We start from the raw sequence: 24,093 nt of genomic DNA on the forward strand, positions 1-24,093 counted from the left end.
GTCTCACGTAGCTAGACCTGCACCAAAGTTTTGCTGCACCGATTATCTTTCTGCTATAGGAGAAAAAACATTCATGCTTGTTTGTATTTCTTTAAACCAATCACGATCATCTTGGATTGCGCTAAGCCCACAATGCAGCACAGCGCTCCTTTAGAACAGATAGTGGGAGGCCAGGCCGAATGTGTGTAAGACAATTCGCTTATACCAGTCTACATCCAGTGAGTCAAACTATGTGACACACCAGGAAAAGAAACAGAAAAGCATGCTCATCTATTGGCAATGGGAAAGGAGTATATTGCCTATTTTAGCGGGTTTCTGCATGTACATGCTTAATTTTGTTGGAAAAAGGGTGTTCAGCAGTTTGGATGTTTTGCATTTGTAAACACACGTAGGCAGATGTAATTAACTTCATCTACTGTAATCAAATGCTGGGGAAACAGTTTTACTTTTCCTAATTCTTACAGCTCTTTTCTTTAGTAACAATGCTATTGTGTTATTTAAAGTAATCACAAAACAACAGGGTGTTCAGAAATGATTTTGGAAATACCCCTAATTAATTTCAAATAACAACTATCTTAAAAGAAAAACATGCTGTAGCAAATAATATGTGTATGTTTTTATCAAAAGAAAATGTAATCCCTTTATCTTTGTAACCACAGCAAAGCTGACGTATTGACGACGGGGATGTACAGACGGGAAATGACACAGCACAACAGCCTTGTGTTCGCTTTGCTTCTCACAATTGTTAAACTGCTTTGTACAAATATTACTAGTTTGGTACAATTGACAGCATCTTGCCTTCATACACTGATAAATAACTGATTTGGTAAATAATAAAAATGAAATTAATATATCTTATTTTAGTTTGCATCTAACATAAATTATTTGAAGTAGCTGCATGTCAGATAAGAATCAGATATTATCTGTCTCATGTTTCCTCTACTTGAATTATCTCAACCCATTGTGAGAAACAAGGGTTGCACCTCTTCTCACAAATGGTGTAAAAAAAAAAAAAGAGAATATTTGTGTAATTTGTGCTAATTGGGTTGATATCAGTCTCATCCCTCTGCTGTGTGCAAGCATGTGTGAGTGCATACATTAGTGCATGTGCATACATTTACTGTGACAATGTAGGACACTTTAAAACAGATTTTTCTTACCGTCTGGTTGTCCTCGTAGAGTTTGAGGTCATAGCCACTTAGCTCGACACAGAAAATGATTGCAGTCACGCCCTCGAAGCAGTGGATCCATTTCTTTCTCTCAGAGCGCTGTCCACCCACATCTACCATCTTGAAGGTGAGCTCCTTGAAGGTGAACTTGTTCTCCACAATGCCGGTGGTCATATCACGAGACCGTAGGATGTCCTCTACAGTTGGGATGTACTCAAGTGCAGAGATGCGGTCCAGGTCGTTCAGGTAGTAGGCAGTGTTGTCCTCTAAGTGGTACTCATTGGATCGCTGAAAGCACTCCTGGACCCCTGAGTCAGCCCACAGACGTTTCATGACCCCCAGCAACTCTGGAGTGATCTCTCCTTTGCTCTCCGCCGGCCCTGTGAGGGCAAAGAGCTGCACAGCATCGTAGGCGCGGTCAGGGTTGTGAAAGTCGATCTTGAGGGTGGTGAGGGCGCGGATGATGCGGGTGAGAGAGTCGATGGCATTGTACAAGATGAGGGGCTTGTACTCCTTGCAGGCCTCCAGGTTGAAGCCGCCACTGTGGATGATCTTCATCTGCTTGACAATGGTGCTCTTGCCTGAGTTGCTGGTGCCCAGCAGCAGGAGCTTGATCTCACGCCGCTGCCGCTGGCTCTCAGAGCGCAAGTGGCGGTCGATTCGCCGAGAGCGCCGCGCCGCTTCCTTCTCCTCCGAGCTCTGACGGCATCCCATGGTCCTCCACCACGTGGTGAGCACAAAGGAACTCGTGCTGCTGCTTGATGGGAAAGCAAATTACAACGAAGTGGTGACCTAAAAGGATCTGGTGGAAGAGTTGGAGAGGGCTTTCACTGACGCTAGGAACTTGTCGGTGAAGAGGCAGACAAAACTTCACAACAGACCAATTTAACACTAGACAGAAGAGCCACCACACACAGGAGTGACTCAAGAGTTTTTCATTCTTTTTGTTCTGGGGCAGTCTGTGAGTCCTGTGTGGGCAGAACCCAGACTTGTGGGATGCCCACACAGCGCCTGGCACTGAGGTTGGACTGCCTGCTGAAGCCAACGGAGCTGGGGTTCATAGCAGGGGCTCCCCCTGAGGAAAAGCTCTGGAAGAGGGCTGGAGAACGAAGCATATATCAGTACACAAAGCGTTTGGGCTTGATGCTTGAGAATAGCAAAACTCCCTCACTCTCCTCCCACATGGCTCTTGTGGTAAATTGCCCTTGTTTGACGTCTGCAACAACCTCAGTTCGATATTTGCCTATTTTGCTTGATCTTCCTGATAAAATCTTTTCTGCTTCTTCTGTGGTGTGAAATCTCCCCAGCAACTGAAGGCCTCCGAGTCTGCCAAAACACAAGACAGAGAAGACCAATGAATAGACAAATAACAGCAGTTTCCATCACATCATGAACGTATTTGTTAAAAGAATAGCTCAGCATTTTAAAAAATATGCTTATTTGTTTTCGCTTGGAGATGAAAGCATTGATACCAGGTGGTAGTTGAGATAAGATATTCCTTTATTGATCCCCATGGGGGAGTTAGCCTAGCTTAGAGTTCAAATGTATTGCCATTGCACAGAGCACAGGTACAAAGATAACAAAATGCAGTGAAAAAATATATTGACCATCATGTCTGAAGCTCACTAGTGAACAAATCATGTTTGTTTAATCCCTACACAAACAGGTTGCTCGATTAGGCACCATTGTGCCTGCATAAAGAGACCTTTACCGAAACCTGTGCTAACTGAGCGAATGCAGGAACCCGCAGTATACCCACTCTGCACAGAACTGCTTGCTGGATGCATAAACCACAAATTAGGACTTTTGCACTTGTACAGATTAAACAAACAAGATACAGTGGTGCTGCAAAGTTGGCCACTGCTTTCAGTCTTTATGCTAATTGCCACCTAGTTCCACACTTCATGCACTACTTGCACATAAACATCCATCATATTATTACATTTTAAAGGGTATCTGTCAAGCTAATTTTCAGGTTTATGCTTATCTTTTTGGTTTCTACTAGAACATGTTTACATTATTTAATGTTCAGAAAACAAAAAATGTATATCTATCATACTGCCCGTGGCTGCTGCTCCTCTGTTCACCCTCTGAGATGGTCCGTTGTAGCGCCTTTCTCTTTAAGTCCCCCCTTTCACAAAAGTCTGCTCTGATTGGTCAGCATTTCTGGGTCTTCTGACTGTAACAGAGTATAGCAGCACTTTCTATCTTAAAATATCATCGCTAAAAACTACACAATGGAACATGTTCCAGCAAGAATGTGATCCGAAATTGGGGAACAATTCACAACATCAGCAGCCAAGATCATAGGGTTCCCTAACGTTAGCATGCTTCATATAGCAGTATATGTGATTTAAACACTGCAGTAACGTTCCTGCAATAGATGACCATATATGGAAATCTGTCACAAGGTGATGTCAATTTGAGCCAAGAGTAGAAAAAGCGTGTTCAGAACGGTCCAAAACCTGAGATTTTGCACACAGGGATTACTTTAACATATGTTTACCACATTATTTGTAATGTTGACCATGTTTAATATGAACATCTGACATTATAGCATTATATACATAACTGAAAATAAGGAAAAGCACAATAGGTCCTCTTTAACAAAAACTGAAAGATATCACATTGACTGATTAGCAAAGAAAGCATATAGTCACATGCATACTGACCTGTTCACTTCCCATTCAACCATTGCCATGCTACCTTTATTCTGTGTACACTGCCTTTTGAGATTTCTGCTCCTAACAGTCACACACCCCAACCCTGTCCCTGCAGTCCTGTGTTACCATAGACCCTGAACCAAAGTAGATCTCAGCCGACCACGCCTACCCATTTAACGCCACTGCACACACACACACAGACTCATTATATACACAATCAAGGTCAAACATAGGCATAGAAACAGGCCGATAAAAACAAACTCCACTATTTGAAAGGAAACGGATGCAGGATTAACATGATGAATGTGTTTCTTAATAGCATCTTCCGTTATTCACACTAATACGCAGCACTTCTGACTGTCCTCTTTTTGGTCTCTGAGCTGCTCAGCAAAACAACATCAGGTGAAATGCTTTTACTATCACAGTGGAAAATAACAGGCTAAAGCTTCTCATGCTTTCATACCACTGTAAAGCCCCTTCTGCTTGCCCAGACATCTGTGTCATTATCCTTAAGTTTCTGCAGTGATCAGAAAAAGAGGAATATCTGGTTTCACTCTGCTTCTGCTTTGATATATTAGCTGTTCAGGAGGCAGCACTTTTGCTTTAATGGAAAAAATGCTGAATTCTAATACGTTCGAAGACATGAATTCAAATAAAATAGTCTCATATAGTACGTGATAAATTTAAAGTTAAAACAAATTTGGAGCAGTGAACGCCTGTGGGATTCTATGATAAATAGATGCACATTGAAACAGGCAGAATGTTATTGGCTGAGTAACAAATGTGAAATCATACTGTGGCCTAGTTTTGTTGGCGAAACTATACTCTGCAGACCTGTCACACAGAGCGAGAGAGGGGAGAGAGAGAGAGCCTTTCTCAGAGCTGAGTGAGTGAGGTCCACTCTTCAAATGACTGAGAGGACAAACAGAGCAGAACAAAGCCATAACAAAGCATCATAACACAAACAGAGTGGAGAGCATTGTTTCCTGGCTCCAGGCACCTGACTACCCTCTCAAAATGGCATAGCCAGCCAAACCGGTTAATGCACATCACTGATTTTGAGAGCCTATGAAACACATTAAAGCTGTGTGTGAAGTCTTTTGAATTCGATGTTTCAGAAATATGCCGCACTTGCATTTCTGCACTTTTTGAAGTCATACCACTTTAGATAATTGCTAAGGAAGTAGTGTGCCGGCAGTGCAAAATCAGTGCATATTATTATCACATTAAATTTGTATTAATAATATTCCCCATGCCATTACACTGCAAAGAAGAAAGCATTGTCTGGTGCTGACCTACACCTTCAGAACTAGAGCATAACAGCGGGACACAATGCCTGGAACTTAAAAAATTTCAACAAAAAATAAACAAAAATTAATTAAGAAAGCGCCTACAGGATAAAAAACATGCTTACTTTGTATTAAAAAATGACATAGTCTAACTTAAAGTTTAAATAACTCTATTCCACACTATAGTGTCATTATCTTTACAAGATAAAAATACATTTCCGGGCTTACCTCCTCTGGTAACTCCTATTTATCCTTAACCCTCTTTCTAAAAATGGTGCTACGAGGACACCTTTGCTGTCACACAGTTGGCTCGGGTACGAAGAAGAGGAGTGTCACTTTAAGAGTAAGCGTGGAGGTAGAGGCCATGGGGGCTGCACAGTGAGAGGCCAGCATCTCGATGTATCATGAGGGCTGAGGTAATGTGATAGCCAAGATTAGACTGAGTTCGGTCACACTTTTCCTTCACAGCTCCGGCTGCACACGGCCCATCAGCTCTCCCTCCATCACTCTCCCAGGTGCCTGCCTCCTATTATTAATTCACCATGCTGCAAATAATTACAATCCCGCCCTTTATTAGAGGTGAGTACATGTAGTCACAGTGTGTTTCTGTTGTATAACGGCCTCTTCTCTCCCACTGCGGTTGTTGAGTCCACAAAAATGCAATTAAAATTGGGGTCAGTCACATTAGATTGAGTGGCGATTTTAATCCATCAGAGGCTCGATGTTATTGCTCACAAATGATAAGAAAAATGCATCATATGGTATCCACAGATAGAAATCTCACATTGATGAATTAATACACACAGGAGGATCCAGCATGTTTGAATTGTGTGGATATTTGTAACATCTGAGAAGATAACAACACCTTAACTTAAAGTGTTTAGGTATGACTAGATTTTTTTTAAATAAAAGGAAATGAAAGAAAGTTGCCTGGTATACCCTCATCTGTTTGCAGGCTCAGTGAGCATGTCACAAGGTAAAAGATGACAATGAACGTAGTGTTCCAGGTCAGTTCAGCCATTGTTCAGCATATATAGAACATTCAATTGTATCTCATAGCAGCTATTTTAAAGAGCTACACAAGCGTGTTAACTCCATTATGTGTTGCTGTGAAATGAATCTCACCGTGTGCCACTGAAGACACGTGATTTGAATTAAATTAAATTAAATGAAACAACATATGATTTCAGAAATATAATGGATAAAATGGTGGCATAATGTGTTACAAATGCAGCTTGTGCTCAGGTGTGTCCGAGATGAGGAAGAGCAAATGCAGAAAATGTCTTATTTTCATGACTGGAAAGCAAAAGTGTGCTATGTTAAAAGAAAAGGTGAAAGGCACAGGTGCACTTTTAGTCATCTTGTAATGCTTTATGAATGAGGCGTGCAGGTGTGTGTGTCAGAGCTGTGGTCAGCAGGCTTGCATTTCAAGAGGGATCGGATGAGATGTTCCAGTGAGAATAACCCTGGCGTGGACAGAGAGCAGGAAGAACACTGCACTTCACAACATTCAAACTGCCAGTCGTGAATAACTGTCTTTAACGGGGGACCAGCAAGCAATCATGTTCCCCATTTATAACTCTGAACACTTAAACTTACATCAAAACCAACTAAAGCAAGAAAATAGCCCATTCATCACAGCTAAGCAGGCCAAGGACTTTTCAACAGCTACCTGGGGACCGGCACCTGTGTTAGGAAAGTGATGAGCAACACTAGGTAGAAGCCTAGTTTATGTACTGTTACACAGTGGTGGTGTAATATGTGAATATGTAATGTGAATTCCTGGATATTAAATGTTCATCTGCAATCTTCTATAGCAGTTACAGTTATAGCATATTGAATGTGACACAAGTACACATTAGCACTGATCTCAGGCAAAGGACACTGTAAGGACTTATTGCAACCCATATACTGCCATGGCTGTAACATGTCAGGAAAAATTTTTTTCAATTTCAGGGTTCCCTTAATGTCATTTTATGGGGCTTCTGGCAGTTTGCTTACTTGTACTGCAAGCTCTGTTTTTTGACTACTACTGACTAGGGATGAGCGTTTGGAAGTAACCTGCCAACTCGATTATCTATAACGTTAATCATCAATTAATCGTTTAATCGATTAATATGTTTTTACACATACTCCAGTTTGTATAAAAACATGCATACATGGGCAAAATAAATAAATATATATACAGACCTATGCAAAAAGCCTGTTTTGATAACGGACGCTTTTATTTTGAAAGGACGAAAATAGACTTGATCCTGTCAAACAATAAAACTAACTCACGTGAGATTATACTGTAAAGATAACGTCAAGGAGTTCAATGTTTTATGTTTTAGCCCCCATAATGTTTTATGTTTTTAGTGATGGTTTTCACAGTAATCTTGCATATTTTAGTGTGTTTTGTGTTTAAATACGTTTTGGATTAAATTAAACTCTGTATTCATGCTAGCAAGGTTTGATACAGTCAGCTAGTTTTGCTCAAATCAAATCATTAATCGATCATTGATTAATTATCCCATCCCTACTACTGACAGCAAACTCCAAAACAAATAAGCAAAAATTGGGCATTGGTCACAAGTTAGACTGCAGTCAAATGTAAATTATGCAAAGATGCAAGTTTGTGTTTGTCTACATATATAGAATTTTTTCACTGATGACAAACTTATTGTTGTCAGCTGTGGGAGCTCTACTTTATTGCAAACAAAGTTAGCACTGATATTAGCATTACAAATACTTTGCTGCCATATTTATTGTATTTGAAACAATAGAGCAGCTACGTTTTTTCTCTGCCACGCAAGTTAACTCTACATCTGTTTTCACAAACACACGCCATATTGTTCCTACAGTTTGTTTTGCGCAAAATCATGGTTCAGTGTCGTATTTCCACTTTCTCCTCATATAATTGGTGTTGTCCGTCTATTTGAGGACTGTTCATGGCTATAATGCTTTGTTGTGGTCCAGCCAAAATATAATATTCGTTTTAGGATTATACAACAAGTCATGTAACCTTGACTATTCAGAACAGTATGGTGCTATGGAAATGTGACTCATTGATGACTTCACGGTAATTCATATCCATATGCCCCATGGGTTCGCAGACCTACTGACCTTTGTGTGTCGCCATCATTCATGCATTTTCACAACAGGCCCCTCATTGTGTCGTAAACATGTTATTGTATAGATACTAATAAAAAGCGCAATGTTATCTCTGTCTTACTTATGTATGTTGGCATTGAATAAAGAAGCATCCCGGCATTTAGACTCCCTCCAGCAAACTAACCTACAGTACATGCACACAGAAAACAAAATAGCTCACATGCTTTACGATCAGCTGCACAGGGCTCATGCTTTCTCATCCAGGCAGCTGTTTTAGTGGCTGGAAGGATGCTTCCTGTTTCTGACTAGCTTTCCCCTGGCTGCTTGACAAAAAGAGGTTACTGAAAGACTTAAGGCTGTTTGGTCACTGTCCATATACAGTGTCCAGAGTTTTACTGGAATCTAGCAGAGTGATTCCTACAATAATATCCAAAACCCCAGGAGTGAAACAGTAGCTAATCCCCAGATCTGTACTAAGTCCTGCTATTGTGTCAAGATTAAGCAGTTAGAGTGATCAAACCGTCAGGCCGTGTCAGATATTTATGAGCTCTGTGGCAACTGTCAAGACCAACTATAGGCAATTTTTCAGTTATGCATTCATTGTCTTCAAAATTGAATAAATAACTCTTAACTGTGATAAGAGGTGAATAGAAATCAGCAGATAAAAAAAACCTGTGTGAAATTTGTGGTGAAAAAAAGTTGCCCAGGCGAGCAGAGAAGGCGTCTACGCAGACAAGAGGCTCTGCCGGAAAGACATTATTTATTTAGGTGATGCCGCATGTGAGACGGTGAATAAGTTATGCATTAGTGAGAAAATCTGAGGCGATCGATAAGCATGTTTTACTCAATGACTGTTGTCCTTAACAGCTTATACAGACACCTACAAAAATGGAAAGACTAGTGTTTTAAACAGGAAATTTGACCACCAGTTAATGGTTGAGTTGAAAGGACGAAATTTAATACAGGGAAAGCTTTAATTCCCAAATGAAGGCATATATAACAGAAAATCTGGTAAACGGATGTCGGGGCAGACTAATCCTCTTTCAGATAGACATGATTGTTGGCATTTTTTCCACACAGGGAAGTGATTTGAAATGTACCAGGGAAGAACAGAGAAATGAAATACTAAAAAACTGAAGTGGATTTGCACACATGAATAAGGCTGCTGACCCCACAGGTGGAGGTCAGGGTGACATTCAAGGCTTTGTGTCGACCGTTTGGAGCCGTGTTGATGTTACTGAGCTACAGCCATGCATCAGCACTACACACCTGCTGAAGGTTTACCGGAGTTTCCATGTTCGTTAACATTTCTTTAAAAGGGATGAGAAATTGAAACTGTGGTATTGAGGCTGTTGACAGTTGAAACACACACACACTCATTATCAGAATATCATCTGCAACTGCAGAAACAGTAAACAAAAGAACAGCACTCCCGTTAAAAGAGCAGACTTACATTCCTTTTCAGTGTGACTCCAACAAAAAACAAAAAACAAAAAAATATGTGCAGGGCTAAAATATTGAATATGGATATAGCACTGCTTGGCTGGTCATTGACAAAGCCATCTTAGTCTTGAGGCTGTAATCACTGGAGGTTTTTAAATATTTAATCAGAAGCAGACGTGTTCTAGCAGCTCTTGCCTTTTCAATAAAGCGCTGTAGCTGTAAATATTCCCAGGACTTTCAATTTTCAATTTACATATTCTGAAAGCGATCAAACCCCAAAGCATTCTTTATTGCTTTGTGACTGATTAATGAATCAACAAACGCAACCAATATTAGATTCACCCACAAATAAACAATTTTACAGCTTGCCTGAACAGAATCAAATAAGCCAAATAAGTATAAAATTAGAATAATCTAAAATAACAATAAACTTATCATAAAAGAGACACAGATGGGTTCAGTAACACCAAGCAAAAGCAAGAGATTCCAATTTTATATGACATAATATAAAAGTACAAGCCATTCATTAGAAAGAAATATTGGATTTTACTTCATTCTAAACAAAGATTCAATTTTAGACTCAAGACATGAGGTTTCAATCTCTGCAGTGCTAAACTAATACTGTGGACCACAACATGTTTGTTGTAAATAAGGTGCACATGACTCAAATCAAGTCTTTAAGGCTCAAACTCCCTTTAAGCCTTACTCTGAGCAAGGTAGATAGCCATATGGGAGGAATCTGCTGGAACCATAGGGTGTGTTTATCCTATTTGAAAGTGTCTCTGATGTATATGTGTCCTGTATGTATATGAGGAGCACTTTATATTAGCAACACACCAAAAACAGCTGCAAAATTGACCATAGAGCTGAATCAAAACCAGTCCTGACACATTGTCAACCCAACTAAATGTGACAAATGAAAGGTTTATCACAGGGTTATTGTATTGGAGCTCATTAAACTACAAGTGTACCTTTTAACTGGTGACTCATTGTATTTAGATTGGTTGTCAGTGTCAATATTGACCAGCTTGATAGAGTGTAGACTACATTATGAAAAATGGAAATAGAAACTGTATCCATTCCATTTCTTCTATGTTAGTAGAGTGGAAATATGATATAAATATTACTTAACTATTAGATAGTCTAATTAATAATTATTAATAATACATATATATCTGCAAGTAACATGTAGCAACTTTTTCAGAGGCTGCAGCTCAATTCTGATTAACCAGGACATATAAAATTAAGGAAGACACCATAATAAGATTTTGTATATTTAAAGCTATACTATGCAGGATTATTTTAAAAAGACAACAAAATAAAAATATGGACAGATCTTTCTCAGTTCTCCATTATGACCCACTAGAAGTGTGTGATGGTGCTTTATCTGCAGAGACCCTGCCCCCTGACTGTAGTCTCTCTTTTCTTTTCATTTTGCCGTGTCCAGGGGTTTTCTGGCCATCACCCTATGGGCAATAGTGAACACACCACTGAAAAAATGCAAGTGACCATTTATGCCTATTGCCTCAGATTAGAGCTGAACGGAATCTTTAATCAGTCGTGCTGGATCTAGGATCTGGAGATGCTACCAGTCTGGCAAGGTTTTCAGAAATTCCTCCATCTAGCAGCTGATACCGTTCAGCATGGGAGCTTTAGATAAAATGGAGCGGGCTACTTTGGTGATTATAATCTTAATCTGTCAAAATCCTTTTGCCACCCTAAACGTGGGAACCATGAATAAATAAATAAAAAGAGCTGTTGTCCTTCAGCTCCTTCCAATACGCATTGATAATCTTGTAACCACACCATGTTAACTGTATGACTAGATGTTAACTCAGAAGAAATAGCACGCTGAACTGATTAGTAAAAGTAGCAAACAGGGTGGACGCGTTTTTAGTTCAAAAGGCCAAATGTAGAAAATAAGATTGAACGGAATTGACTGTTCACTATGGTCAGTATTCATATTATATATACAGCAGAAATCCAACTCCACAAAACACTCTTCAAAGGAACAGAAGGAAGCTATAAATCACTGGTTGATGATCTGCAGGGCTCTGAACTGGATGGTTTTGTGTAGACTTAATATACTGCAACTATAATGTTATGTAATCTAGGACAAAAAGCAGAGAGTCAATGTCATGCTTCCAGCAGCAGAATGGTAGATCAATGTCAACCTAATGCTTGCAGCTAACACAGATCCTGTAGATAACACTATATCATGTGAGGCTTCTGAAAAATGCACTGTGTGCCTTAATGCTGGTAAGAACTGAAATACATGCTTTTCTGTGCATCTCTCAGTCGACTGAAAAAAGTCTTCCAACCTGCATCTGTGTGATGAGTCAGAGCTATGTGGTCGCCACATCCTACGTCAGAATCATATGAGATATAGGTCGCAGGCAGAGTGATCTTCCGACCATTCAATGGTTTGCGTCAATTAATTCAAGATGTAGCATTTGATTTGATTCCTGCAATAATCTGGTCCATTTCCCAACACTATAGAGCGGAAATTGAACAAGCAGGGGACCTTGTCTCTCTCACTGAACAAGGATACCTAGTTAACCACATTTATGCAGCGAAGACACATTTAAATGGGCTGTCAACGAGTCTCAAGATGAGCCTGTCAGCAACCGTGTGTCTAGGATTTCTCTACAAGAAGACTCCTGGGGGAAGGTGTCTGAAAGCCTCTAATGTCATATAGCACTTTGCTTCAAAATCATATTTCAGGTGACACTGAATCTAATGGACTACCCAGGATTCTTGACACAATTTGAATTTAGTTTGTGATTATAGTTATGGACCTTCAGAAGGTTTTTTTATGCTTAGAGTAGAGCTGTTAGGTGAGCTCAAAATCGACTGAGATCAGCTCTGTGTACCTTAAAAAATACTTAAACTGGTAAAAAAAAAACCAATACTTCTTCTAAATCAAATTACTTCACAGAGAAATTCCTTTATCGACGGATCCAAAGCCTCGCGCCCCAGTTGCTTGATTGAACAAACTTGACAAAAATAATTATGACGATGTTGGTTCCATTTAGCCGGGTGTACAGTGTGTTAGATTGTGTCAGATATTTTTTAAAAGTAATATATTTAGGGTTTAGAATCTGACTCGGAGCCTTTTCATGCATGCATGTCTTCCCAGCTGTCTCCTTCTATCACTCATAGAATAAATAAAGCTGTAAAATGGCAAAAAAATATATCTTTAAAGAAATTGAATAATTATATATTTTGCAAAAAATATAGTTGGTAAAGACCAAAACGGAGCTAAAAATATTTTTTATCCACTAGGAGGCCAATAAACACGACTCCAAATGAATGTTAATGTTTCTCAGTGTCTGCTGGATGTGTAAACTGTACGCCAGTGATTTGGCAGTCGTTTTTCTGTGCTCCCTAGTGCTGCAAAATTGAATAATGCAGCTTTAAGAGAAACGCAGTCCATAGCTCAGTACATTTAACATGCATGATCGATCAAGCTTGTCATATTTGCTTTTTCCAGAATCTATTCATTATGAATGTATCAAATCATTTGGGAGTTGAAGCTAAATCCAATATAAGTGAATAAACCAAACTGTCTGTCAATGGCTTTATCTAAAATCACTAACAAAATATTCAAACCTTTTTTTTTGCAAACTCTTTCACAGTTGTTTGTTCAACATTACGTGCTTTCACTTCATGTTATCACTACTGACATGCTGTCCTGATTGTGGACTTCAGAGAAAGATGACTGTATACTGTACACATGTGAGGACACTACTCATTCATTATGGAAAACAATGGTGGGTAGTGTTCTCCTCTCTACTCCCCCAAAACAGTGGGCTGTTAAGAGGGTGGAGACGGGGTGGGGGTTAGGCCTCTGTATGCTAGATGCTTTTTCGTGATAATGCTCTGTTTAACGTTCCTGATCTCAATGGCTGTGTTCCCCTTTCTCCAATCCAGCGGGTCACACTGAGTCACAAGGCCAGCCAGTGATGACAATGGCATGTTTGTGCACAAGCTGAGCTATGGCTAGGCTGTCTGATGTGAAGGGATAAGATGGCACAAGGTGGACACTAGAGTCTTGTGTGCATGTGTGTGTGCACACTAATGTGAGTGCATGTGTGAATCGTTGGATATCTGTCTGTTCAGATCTTTTGCTGCTGGTGCATAGAGAAGTTTTTCTGCCTTCATAGAGAGAACGTCTCACTGTATCACGTAGATCAAATCAATTCAGGTTAGTACTATAAGCAGTCTAATCTTCATTCACACACTCCAATGTAATATTCATTTGGGTCATGACAGATAAGATAAACGCTTTCTGCAACAGAAGGAAATTGTGGGTAACGGACACTTTCAGGCTTCTACAACCCACAGACATTATCTGCAGTTGGTTATTTGATAACTGGAACAGGAAAAGGAGAAATAACTGCAGCATATGCAACAGCCATTAACCCATCTGATCAGCAGTATGAAATAAATGCTGTAAGGGACAAGGATAAAGTAGATCCTAAAAGGTGTAATAAAGACTGAAATATCTTGCATATTGCAGTGGGGCAATTGCTCCTGCAGAGATTCTGCAAGATTTACACCAAATGATGAAATCACCATTTTAAAAAGCCACACCTATATTTTAATTCAGTTATGCATAATCTTGCTATGCTGCCAAGCCTGCAACTAATGCCAACAATGACAGCACAGTTGAACACAGTTGTGTTTTGTGTTTACTAGGGTTGGGCCGGTGTATAAATCAGTTTCTACTAAACAAACAAGAGAAGACCGGTCCGAACCGGTTTGGTAAACTACCACTAGGTGTCGCACTTGACTCAGCTGCTGCTCCAAAGTGGAACATAATTAAACTGAGAACTCATGAACCAGACTGTAATGACTCCAGTACACTTGGTGGTGGTATTGCACCTCTCAGTTATGACTTTTGCATCACATTTTTACCTGCAATGTTTACATGAAGCTCATCTTATGTTTTTGGGCTCACCCTTGCCCTTGTGTGTTGTGTGTTGCCATATGGGCGGAGTTTTCGTTTTCCTTAGACTAAATTTAGTCTGACATGTTTCATGCATACATGAATTGTAGAACTGGATTTCCATAACAACGCTCAGCCTTGTGTTTTTTCTTGTCGCCAGTAGTGGTATTTCAACAAAAAAAAACCTTCAGCCCAAAACTCAATTCCCCCGTAGACCACCATTATGAAACAGAGGACTGTAAAACTGTTGACAAAACAGATGGTCAGCTTTTGATCCATGTAGGTTTTGCATGAGTTTGCATTTGAAAAATCCATCCAATACATCCATATTCTTGTCTCATCCCCCAAACTATATAAACTTTCTAGTAAACAAACACAACATCTGCTATGCGAATCTTCTCCTCTTCCATCTCAACCAATATTTGATCTCTTTCATGTTGCCGGCCTCGGCTTGGCAGTAAATTGCACACGGCCTCTCAGACACTAGTCCGTTTATAAACAAACATAATATTATGCTAATCACGTTGTCATATTGCTTATTACTAATGCAATAGAAGTTGGATTTAGCGCTGTGATTCTGTCAGCACACATGGCTGACAAATGCCGGTTCTGCTGGTTTGCATAAAATCAAACCAGTTTAGCTCGCACACCAGGCTGGACCGGCGAAACCAGGAATCGACCCAACTCTAGTGTTTACAGGGTGAATGTGTGGGGAGGGGAGGGATATGAGAAAATGTCACCTGTTCAAACAGGAAAAGGTAATTATACTGCATGTTAAACATTGGAAATCAGAATTGATTTCTCTACAGGAACACAGCAGTGGACTGTAGAGGTCACTCACATACACCACCAGGTTCACTCCAAAAGCAGACCTGCACATTCTCATCAACACAAGCTAATTGTTGTGCTATAAACTTTATTATTGGCTGAATTCCAGAAAGCCTATGCATGCATGTGAACACACTTGTTTAATTTCTTTCAGTATAGAGCAACATCCCCCAGCAGTGGGTAGTAAGCCATGCACTCCCACATCATCCCCCCTCCCAGTCTTCCACCTCCTTGTTGTCATATGACCGCTGTTATGTGTGTGCTATGGAACACAAAGTTGCTCTGTTAGTCCCCTCTGCTCTGCCCTCTCAGATTTGAGTGCTGGAAGTAAGGCCCTCTCACTCGCCGGCTTCGGGAAAACAGACAGGCCCCTGTATGTGACTACCAGCAAAGATTAGAAAGGAGGGCAAAGAGAAAGAGAGGGATGAATTGAGCTGATGTTATTTTATGTAACACCCAAAGATAACTTAATCCTTACTCATTCACAGAGCCCTGCCCTTAGATTTTGTTCGATTCAGCTGACAGCTTTCCTCACTGATGCTTTACCGTAAAGTCATTTATTAGTCCTCTCTACATCAGTGCCTGTCTAAAAGAAATGGCTGCCAAACAGTGTCTCACAGCCGTTTGTGTGGAGATGACACTTTGTCCCAGTACCTGGCAAGGATTAAAGACCCAAAACAAACACAAATGCTGAGCCAGCTGAATCAGAGCAGTGCCCTGTCTGAACATACACACTCACAAAGCAACTGAGAGACTTAAACTTTATAGACACATATTTCTTCTATGGTTTTATGAGATATCTCATTGCCTCAGCAAGATCAATTTTATTATTAATTCTTTAAACGACTAAAGCAAATGCATAAGACTCATGTGGTAATTCTGATACCTCCTCTCTGGGAAATAAGTGACATGTTAGATTAATCATTTTATTAAGTAGGCTGCCAAGGGAACTACTCTTGGCCCCCTTGGTACTTAACTGTAATAGAGCTGAGTTTAATTGTCCAAGTCGGCTGTGTGCTCACCTAAAGGGTGGCTAAAAGTGCACCGGACAGTGACATTGGCCTCCTCAGTGCAAGAGCTGCTACCTCAACAGCCACTGTCACTTTAAAACCAAGTCTGTCCCTCCTGTCCCCTGCCATTATGTCACCCAGTGGAGTGGATGTAGCAAGTAACAAAGGAGGTGGAAGGAGGTCAACTCGACATAGGTTTTGTCACACTATTGCTCTCGTTTTTACATGCATAGAGGCTGCTGGAGTGGCAGCATACTGCATATTACCACTGAAACAAAACAGAACAAAAACATTAGGTGTTGATGCTTATGGAAGAGGCTTTATGCTTAATTTATGTGATGTATATTACACTAGTTTAACCATTCATGTTGAGGTTTGTGTATTTGGCTTAAGAAAACCACTTAATCAAAATCAGAGCATTTTTTCCAATATTATGTTCAAACCATCTGAATAAGGGTATGATGACATTTTTCAGTGTGCGCGTGTGTGTTTGTGTGTGAAACCTGGTGGAGCCCATTATGTAAGCAGCATGTGATTAACCTTTATATTTCCAACTGGACCTAGTCATCCATCATTTTAAAGCCAAGGTCATCAGTCACCTCTGACATTTTTTGACAGGTTGCAGGGAAAAAAAGGAAAATTCTGATGAAATAATTATTGTTGATTAGAGCTTTTGTCACAGAGGATGTGACCTTGGTTTGTCTTCTAGTGGTAAACAAGTGACTGAGACTGTAGTAGTTGAAACTGAGAGGAAGCACAAGATCACAGCTGGACCAAATCAACAAAGACTATCTGAATTGCGGGTGCAAAAAACTTATGCCAAAACACTATCTTGTGTGCAAAACGTTGTCTGCAAGCAACATTTTTATTGCTGTACACCAAGTTCTGATTCTTGTTTGTGATATTATAAGCCACAGTTTTTTTCCTGCCAGTAACTGACATGAAAACAATACGCCATGCATCTTCTCTTGAGAGGGCATCATGAAGAATTAAGCATCTGCACATTTTGGTACCCACCCTAAATTACAACCCAGACCCCTCGAAGTTTTAATGAAACCAATGCTGCACTGATTGCACTAACAACAATGCATCAGTTTACTGTGCTTTCCGTCATCTGTGCTCGAAAAACACATGGATGTTAATTAATTACCAGCCGCAACAGCATGTGGCTGGTATTGTTTTAACCTTGTGAGTCTGTGTGTGTGTGTCATCATGTCACAGTGTGCTCCTGCAGACAAGGGAAGTAATGGGAACTGTAGCGGGAACTAATAGAGAAGTGGTTTTGAATACTTTGCCAGGTGTTTATATGTCTGCCTTTGGACGGATTTTGTCACCACAATAGTGCAACCGTGCAAAATTCGGTAGTGAAACTTTACAGGTGGGAAGTTGAGATCAAAATGAAGGCCGGATTTAAAGATGGGTGTGGTTCGATCTTATCCGAAGAAGGTCCCTAGCTTAATTAATCAACAATGGTTATTTGGGATCAGAAAGAAGGAAAGCGTGATTTTAGGGCATGATTTCATAAAAATGTCTATTGTTTATAAATATATATTGTGTATATATATATATATATATATATATATATATATATATATATATATATTGTATATATATATATATATATATACTATATTGTTTCAATCAAAGTGTTGAAAAACCAGTGGCTGAATTGCATTACGGCTATGTTAACGTCACGCTTTACGTTGTGATCCTTGCTTAGCGAACCATAGAAAAATACTAAGTATTTCATAAAAAATAGGCTTTTCCATGTCATTATCTCACATAGACTATTTATTGTGACATATGTTGTTAGATATGAAATTACTTGTATCAAGATCGAAGATTTCGCCACATTGCCCAGACCTGTATCTACTCTATAGATGCATCTTAGCTCGTGGTGAATTACACATCCTGTAAAAAATATGGTTTGCACGCTGCAAAAAACTGCTTAGCAGAATTCCAAAATGTAAAGCATTTTGTTGATGAAGAACAGTAAATTCAACTGGCAACGACTCAGAAAGGTTTATTCCAATCTGTCAGCATTACACTATGACAGCGATCAATATTCCTATCCAGTTTTTGCGGTTTCTCACAAACCCCCAATCAGGCGACATTACACAGGTTCAGCAAAAGTATTAATGTAATATTCCTGATCCATTTTGCTATCAGTAGTGCTCAAGAGATAAAGGCATGGTTGAATTTATCCTCCATCTTTGCCTTGATTCACAGATTCACAGATGTCTCGGGGCCTGTGAGCTGCTGCTGGTGGAAGTATCACAGACACATCCAGCATTCTTTCTGTGTCACATGCTCAGAAAAGCGCTGTCTTTCTACCACCGTGAAATTATCACGGTCTTTCCCCGCTCTCTTTCATCCAATCTGTTCTAAATCTTCTCTTTGCTTCTTTCTTCCTCTTGCTCTCTGCTGCACCAACCTCCGCCCCTCTGCCCCATCTGCCTCCCCACTGTTAAACCCCCCAGCCCCTCGACCCCTCCCTGCACTGGTTCTCTCTCTCTCTCTCTCTCTCTCTCTCTCTCTCTCTCTCAAGCATGTAACACAAACACACATACAGTACGCACAAATACACATGCTCTCCTGATGCTGCACAACCAATCCCAACCCCCATTGAAAAAAATACAATAACGCTTTTTTTAAAATAAAAAAAAACATGAAATATTGTTGAAACAGAATTTTTTTTTTAAAATCGTCCTGTTTTACTTGCTGAGTAATGAACACGTTCTGCTCTCTGCCTTTTTCTACCCCTCTCACCGTCAATTCATAAACAGAAACGAATTAACCAAATAAATCCCAGCTCGGGATTATTAATGAATGTGATTTTGCCCCGTAGATCAGCAGACCAAAAGCTCCACTGGCAAAATCAACAACGTTCATGTGCCGCTGTCAGGCCACAATTTGCCCGCTCATCCCAGTGCCCGCAAGCTCCGCCGGATTTGTACACCTCCCACTGCAAATTCACATTCAATGTCTCGTGAAGCCAGTTGTAAGTACTGAACACCTGATCATGTGCTTTTTCTCTCTCATTTCCCCTTTTTCCATTTCATAGGTTATGGCCTGGACAGGAGACATAGACATTCACGCAAACACACACATCATTGATGCATCCTTCACTTGTCCTACATACAGTAATTACATGAACTAAGCACTGCTTTCAGATAAAATCATTCTATAAGGATAGAGGATGCTCTGGGGAGATGATGAGTCAAATTGCAAGCATAAGATAGCAGCGTCCGTTGGCACAGAGCTAGCAGGGTGGAGGAGGGGACTGGACAGCCCGCCTGCCTTGGTGCCATCTCTGAACATCACCTTCCCCATTTTATCAGGAAAACACACTCGCCCTCCACAGAATGGCTAGAATGAAATAGCATCTTGCTCTCTTCCTCTTCTGTATCCAGACGAGCCTTGTGGTGATTACAAAAAAAATAGCTTTGTGTCTGTTAGTCAGGCTTACCGTGTTCACAAGCCAGCATCCATTTACAAAAGGATACTGCAGACAAGCCCTTGCAGGGAGAGAAAGGCTCTGTGCAATCCACCTTTAGTCCTGCTGCTTCATCTTCATATCTTCCTCATATTCACAGGGTCACACACACTCACGTACATCTCTCTCTCTCTCTCTTTCAGCGCCCCTCTTTCTCTGTCTTATTAACGTCTGCGTTCTATATCCTCTCTTGTTTGCTCCAAGGCAGTTGAGACACTGCAGCGATGGGGGTGGAGGGCGTGTATATATGTGTGCGTGTGTTTGAGTGTGTCAGAGACAGAGAGGCAGAGAGAGGGAGTGCAGGACAGAAATGGAGGGAGGAGTCAGCAGGGATAGAGAGAGAAGGGGGAAATGGTCAGGATTAAATCATGAGAGTAACAGAGAGAGAGTGAGGGAGAAAAAACAAGCTTTGATGGGGTAGCTACAGCATCCAGTGGATCTTTTTTTCATGCTAAAATAATAAAATATACATTGGCCATTAAAGAATCTGAGCCCTGCCGGCTAGAACGGAGGTGAGGCAGTGAGTATCTGTTTCTTGAGGTTTTATGTGCTTGCTGACAGGCCAGCAGCAGGATTGGTTGTGATTTCATTGATGACTGAAAAAACATACAAGATAGGGAGAGAGGGAGGAGGAGGAGGAGGGGACTGGAGAGGAGAGGAAGGGAGGGGAGGGGAGGGGAGAAATGACGACAAAGGAATGGGAGGGGGATTGGACGATGGTGTAATGTGCTGTTTCCGTGCCAACTGTTTCTGTGACAGTGGGACCACTTCCTTTATTGCTATTGGCTATAACCAAGAATTGATAGAGGCTTGGGCAAATGAGGCAGCATGCCATGGGGTGTGAATGGGTGTTTGTTTTTTTTCTCCCACTTCTTATTAATCTCTGGGAACAACCAAAAAATGAACATGTTTTGCTTGACTGCAGCCATGGAGAACACATGCATGCACATGGGAACATAATGATCGCATCGCTGGAGCACGATGTGAATTATCGCTTTGTCATTATGGATGCCACCAGTGTGTAAAAAAGACTCCTCCTTTCCTCCTGACACACATAAACACACTGTACAACAGGAAAAATCCCCATATCAGGTTGCTCAGGGTGTGTAGTGAAATGTAATTGCCTGGACACCATCCCTGGTGTCATGAACTGTGAGATAACTAATCGGCTATAGGCCAGAGCAAGCGCACATCTGGTGGGGGTGAACAACTTTGCCTCTCCCTGACCTTTCATCTGGCCCTTTTAATCTGTTCTGGCAGGCAGGTGGTGTATTGTCCCCATTCTTTCTCCCTGTCACTTTCTCCTTCACTGTGATCATTAATTACCTTAAACAGACGCCCAGTTACAACATACAGTACGGTTCCTTCCTCTTTAGCGGCCATTTAATACTGCAGAAATGGACTAGATCTCTGTTTCGATGTTCGCGCAGAGCCAACTGCTTGCACTTCTCCAAAATGATTAACAGAAACCAGCCTAATAGTTCAATAACATAGTGTAAGTCAGGTAAATGAAACTAACAAAACCACCAAAAACCACACCGGGATGTTCCTATCCATACATGTTGTATTGAAGCAGTAACAAGACAATAGTCTTGGCTCTGAACTGGGTTGTTTCCAGCTGTTGTTTCACCTTCAGATGTCAAACCTGTGATGATCGACCTGACCACATCACACAGAAGGTAAATCTCAAGGTGTGATAGAAACATTCCACCCGTTTTGATGTTCTTGAATTTAAGATGCTGAATGAGAAGGCCAAAGCAACAATCAGTCAAGTTGCTGATGGTCACTGGTAATGATAATATGCCATATTGCCATTTAAATAACCACTTTACTTCTTGAAAGGTTTTCAACACTACAGGCTTTTTGATAGCTTTTTCACTGACTATTATATTGGTCTCCTGTTAGGCTACTTTAAAGATTATATTAACCACAGAGGAAGACATTTGTAACGATCACGGACGTCCCTTTTCAATATTAAATGACTTAATCTTATCAAGTAACAACCTCTGTGTCTGGAAAGTGAAGCCTAAGCTGAATTGCCTTAAAGTTGCATTCTTTCTAATGTCCAGCAGGGGGCGACTCACTAGCTGCAAAATTATTATTTCTTTAAATGTATGGCGGGAAAGACATTGAGGAGAAAGTAGTACTTCCCATTCTGTTTATTAATTCAGTAAACACTTTTCTGAGGAGTTTATGCTCAATCCCTAGTTTTAAATCAAGTCTTCAATAAAGCATAAATGATGGTCACATTGGCTCTCATATATCAAACGAGTGTACGACAGAAAGTGAGCGTAAAGTGGGCGTAAGATGATTTCTACGCAAGGCTTGGCATTTATCAATCTGAACGTGAGTGGAGGGTACGATCAGATCTCACGTCTGCTCTCAGCAGAATTGATCTTAGACTATTGTATCGATGCCTGGAGCTGATCAAACTCTGCAGTGTTTTGTTTTTTAATAGTAACAAAGCAAAACATGTTTAGACTACATAATTTATCATTAAAACGTAATTATATAAAAATAAATACACCCTGCGATCATGAAATTCTTTAAACAGAACACCAGCTGAGGCTATTAAATGTTTTTGTCTTCTGCTATTTACCATTATCCGGCTTGGACACCGGAGAGTCAGCGTCTCCTTCCCCACCGGTGGTGCCCGAATAGAAACATTTCCAATCAGCACTGTCACATGCTCCTCTAACTAGGACATCATTCTTAGTAAATGCAAAGAGGTGAATAATATATCTCCATCATAATAATAACAATATTTGGATATTTTATAGATTATTAGGCTTTATATATCACAATGTATAAATGAATTACTCAAACCTCGCCGGGAGTTTAATGGTCCGCTACTCTGCTGACAGCACCACTGATTTCCTTAGTTTTCACTTTTTATGCTGCCAAACAAAACCAGTTTGTTGTGTTGGAACTTTTGGACGTCAGCGTTTCACTTTCAGCCTCTGAGAAATTCCTCTTCTTTTTGGGACTTTAAAACATATACCTCCTTCAACCAAAAAGCTGTGATAACGTATAAGTCCATCCTCCATATGTAAAATATTCACAGAACTTGTTTGAGTTTATGACTATAAGTACTTTTATTTCATAAACCTCCATCGCTGCGTATTTCTGTAATATGTCTATTTCGCTCCTGTTGTTATTTGTAACGGTGCACTTTGCTAATAAAGCTGAGTTTAGGGGGGGGGTCCTCTTTTTGGCTGCATTGCGCCCTTCGGTGTCGTAAACTCTCGAGGCGAGCCTTCTGTATCAGGTATATATTAGGGCGTGGTATTTAAATTACGATTGTTTGGAGCCGCCACATTTATCAACAGCCGAACATTCATACGTTGTGATTGGCGTTTGGTAAAGCACACGTGAACCCTGACGTAAGACGAAATAAATGCTCAAATCTTTGCTGGTTTCTACGCTCGTTTGATGAATGAGGGCCAGTAAGAGTATAATAAATAAATAAATGATAAAGCAGGTTATGATTTAAAGCGTTTCTGATTGACAGGTCACTACTGTGTGTTTTCATCTTAAATCTTTGACCCTTTCACTGTGTTTTCAGTTCATTAAAGCTAATTGGAACATTTTAGCCACTTAAAAATGTGTTGTGCTGACAAACACTCTCAAGAGTTGGCTATTCATTTTGAATTACAAATGCACCTTGCTAGCTAAGCTAGCATTAGCTGATATTAAGCGTCCTCCTCCCCAACGTGAGAGTCTTGTCCAAAAATGTTCACTTCTGGTTCTAAAAAACTAAGATGGCAACAGCCAAATTTCAAAACTCCAGGCTTCAAATTTGTAGTTCACAAATCAGTGGGTGTACATCCACTTCCTTTCTGGCCATGACTATTTTTTGACAACAACCTTTACAATTTAAACTCTATTTAGAGTCAATGGTAACATATCCAGCAAAATATTAACGCTGTAAATAATAATTTGGATCTTTGCTTCCTTCAGTTAAAATCTATTCCAAAAATAACACATCTTTCATCATTTAATAACCTTCAAAACATCAACTTTTATATTTTTACATGCAGACTGCTATCATATTCCTTTCCCTGTTTGAAATACTGCAGCAGGCTGTTCGCCAAATGAAGAACAAAAGATCACACCACCCCCCGTTAAGCAGCTCTACACTGGTTGCCTGT

The 24,093-nt window shown here is 40.3% G+C and overlaps 1 protein-coding gene across 1 annotated transcript in view; it reads right to left on the reverse strand.

Annotated features, from left to right (window-relative positions):
- The window catches only part of gnaz (guanine nucleotide binding protein (G protein), alpha z polypeptide), a 34,398-nt gene extending 14,314 nt beyond the window's left edge, over window positions 1–20,084 (reverse strand). The window contains exons 1-2 of the mRNA XM_059357971.1: window positions 19,916–20,084; window positions 1,161–2,495 (exon numbers count right to left, since the gene is read on the reverse strand). Coding sequence (XP_059213954.1) covers window positions 1,161–1,883 — 723 coding nt within the window. The 5' untranslated portion in view covers window positions 1,884–2,495; window positions 19,916–20,084. The remainder of the gene's footprint in view (window positions 1–1,160; window positions 2,496–19,915) is intronic.
- Between the last annotated feature and the right edge of the window lie 4,009 nt (window positions 20,085–24,093).

Source organism: Centropristis striata, chromosome 19 (genome assembly GCF_030273125.1).
Source record: "Centropristis striata isolate RG_2023a ecotype Rhode Island chromosome 19, C.striata_1.0, whole genome shotgun sequence".
Lineage (NCBI taxonomy): Eukaryota > Metazoa > Chordata > Actinopteri > Perciformes > Serranidae > Centropristis > Centropristis striata.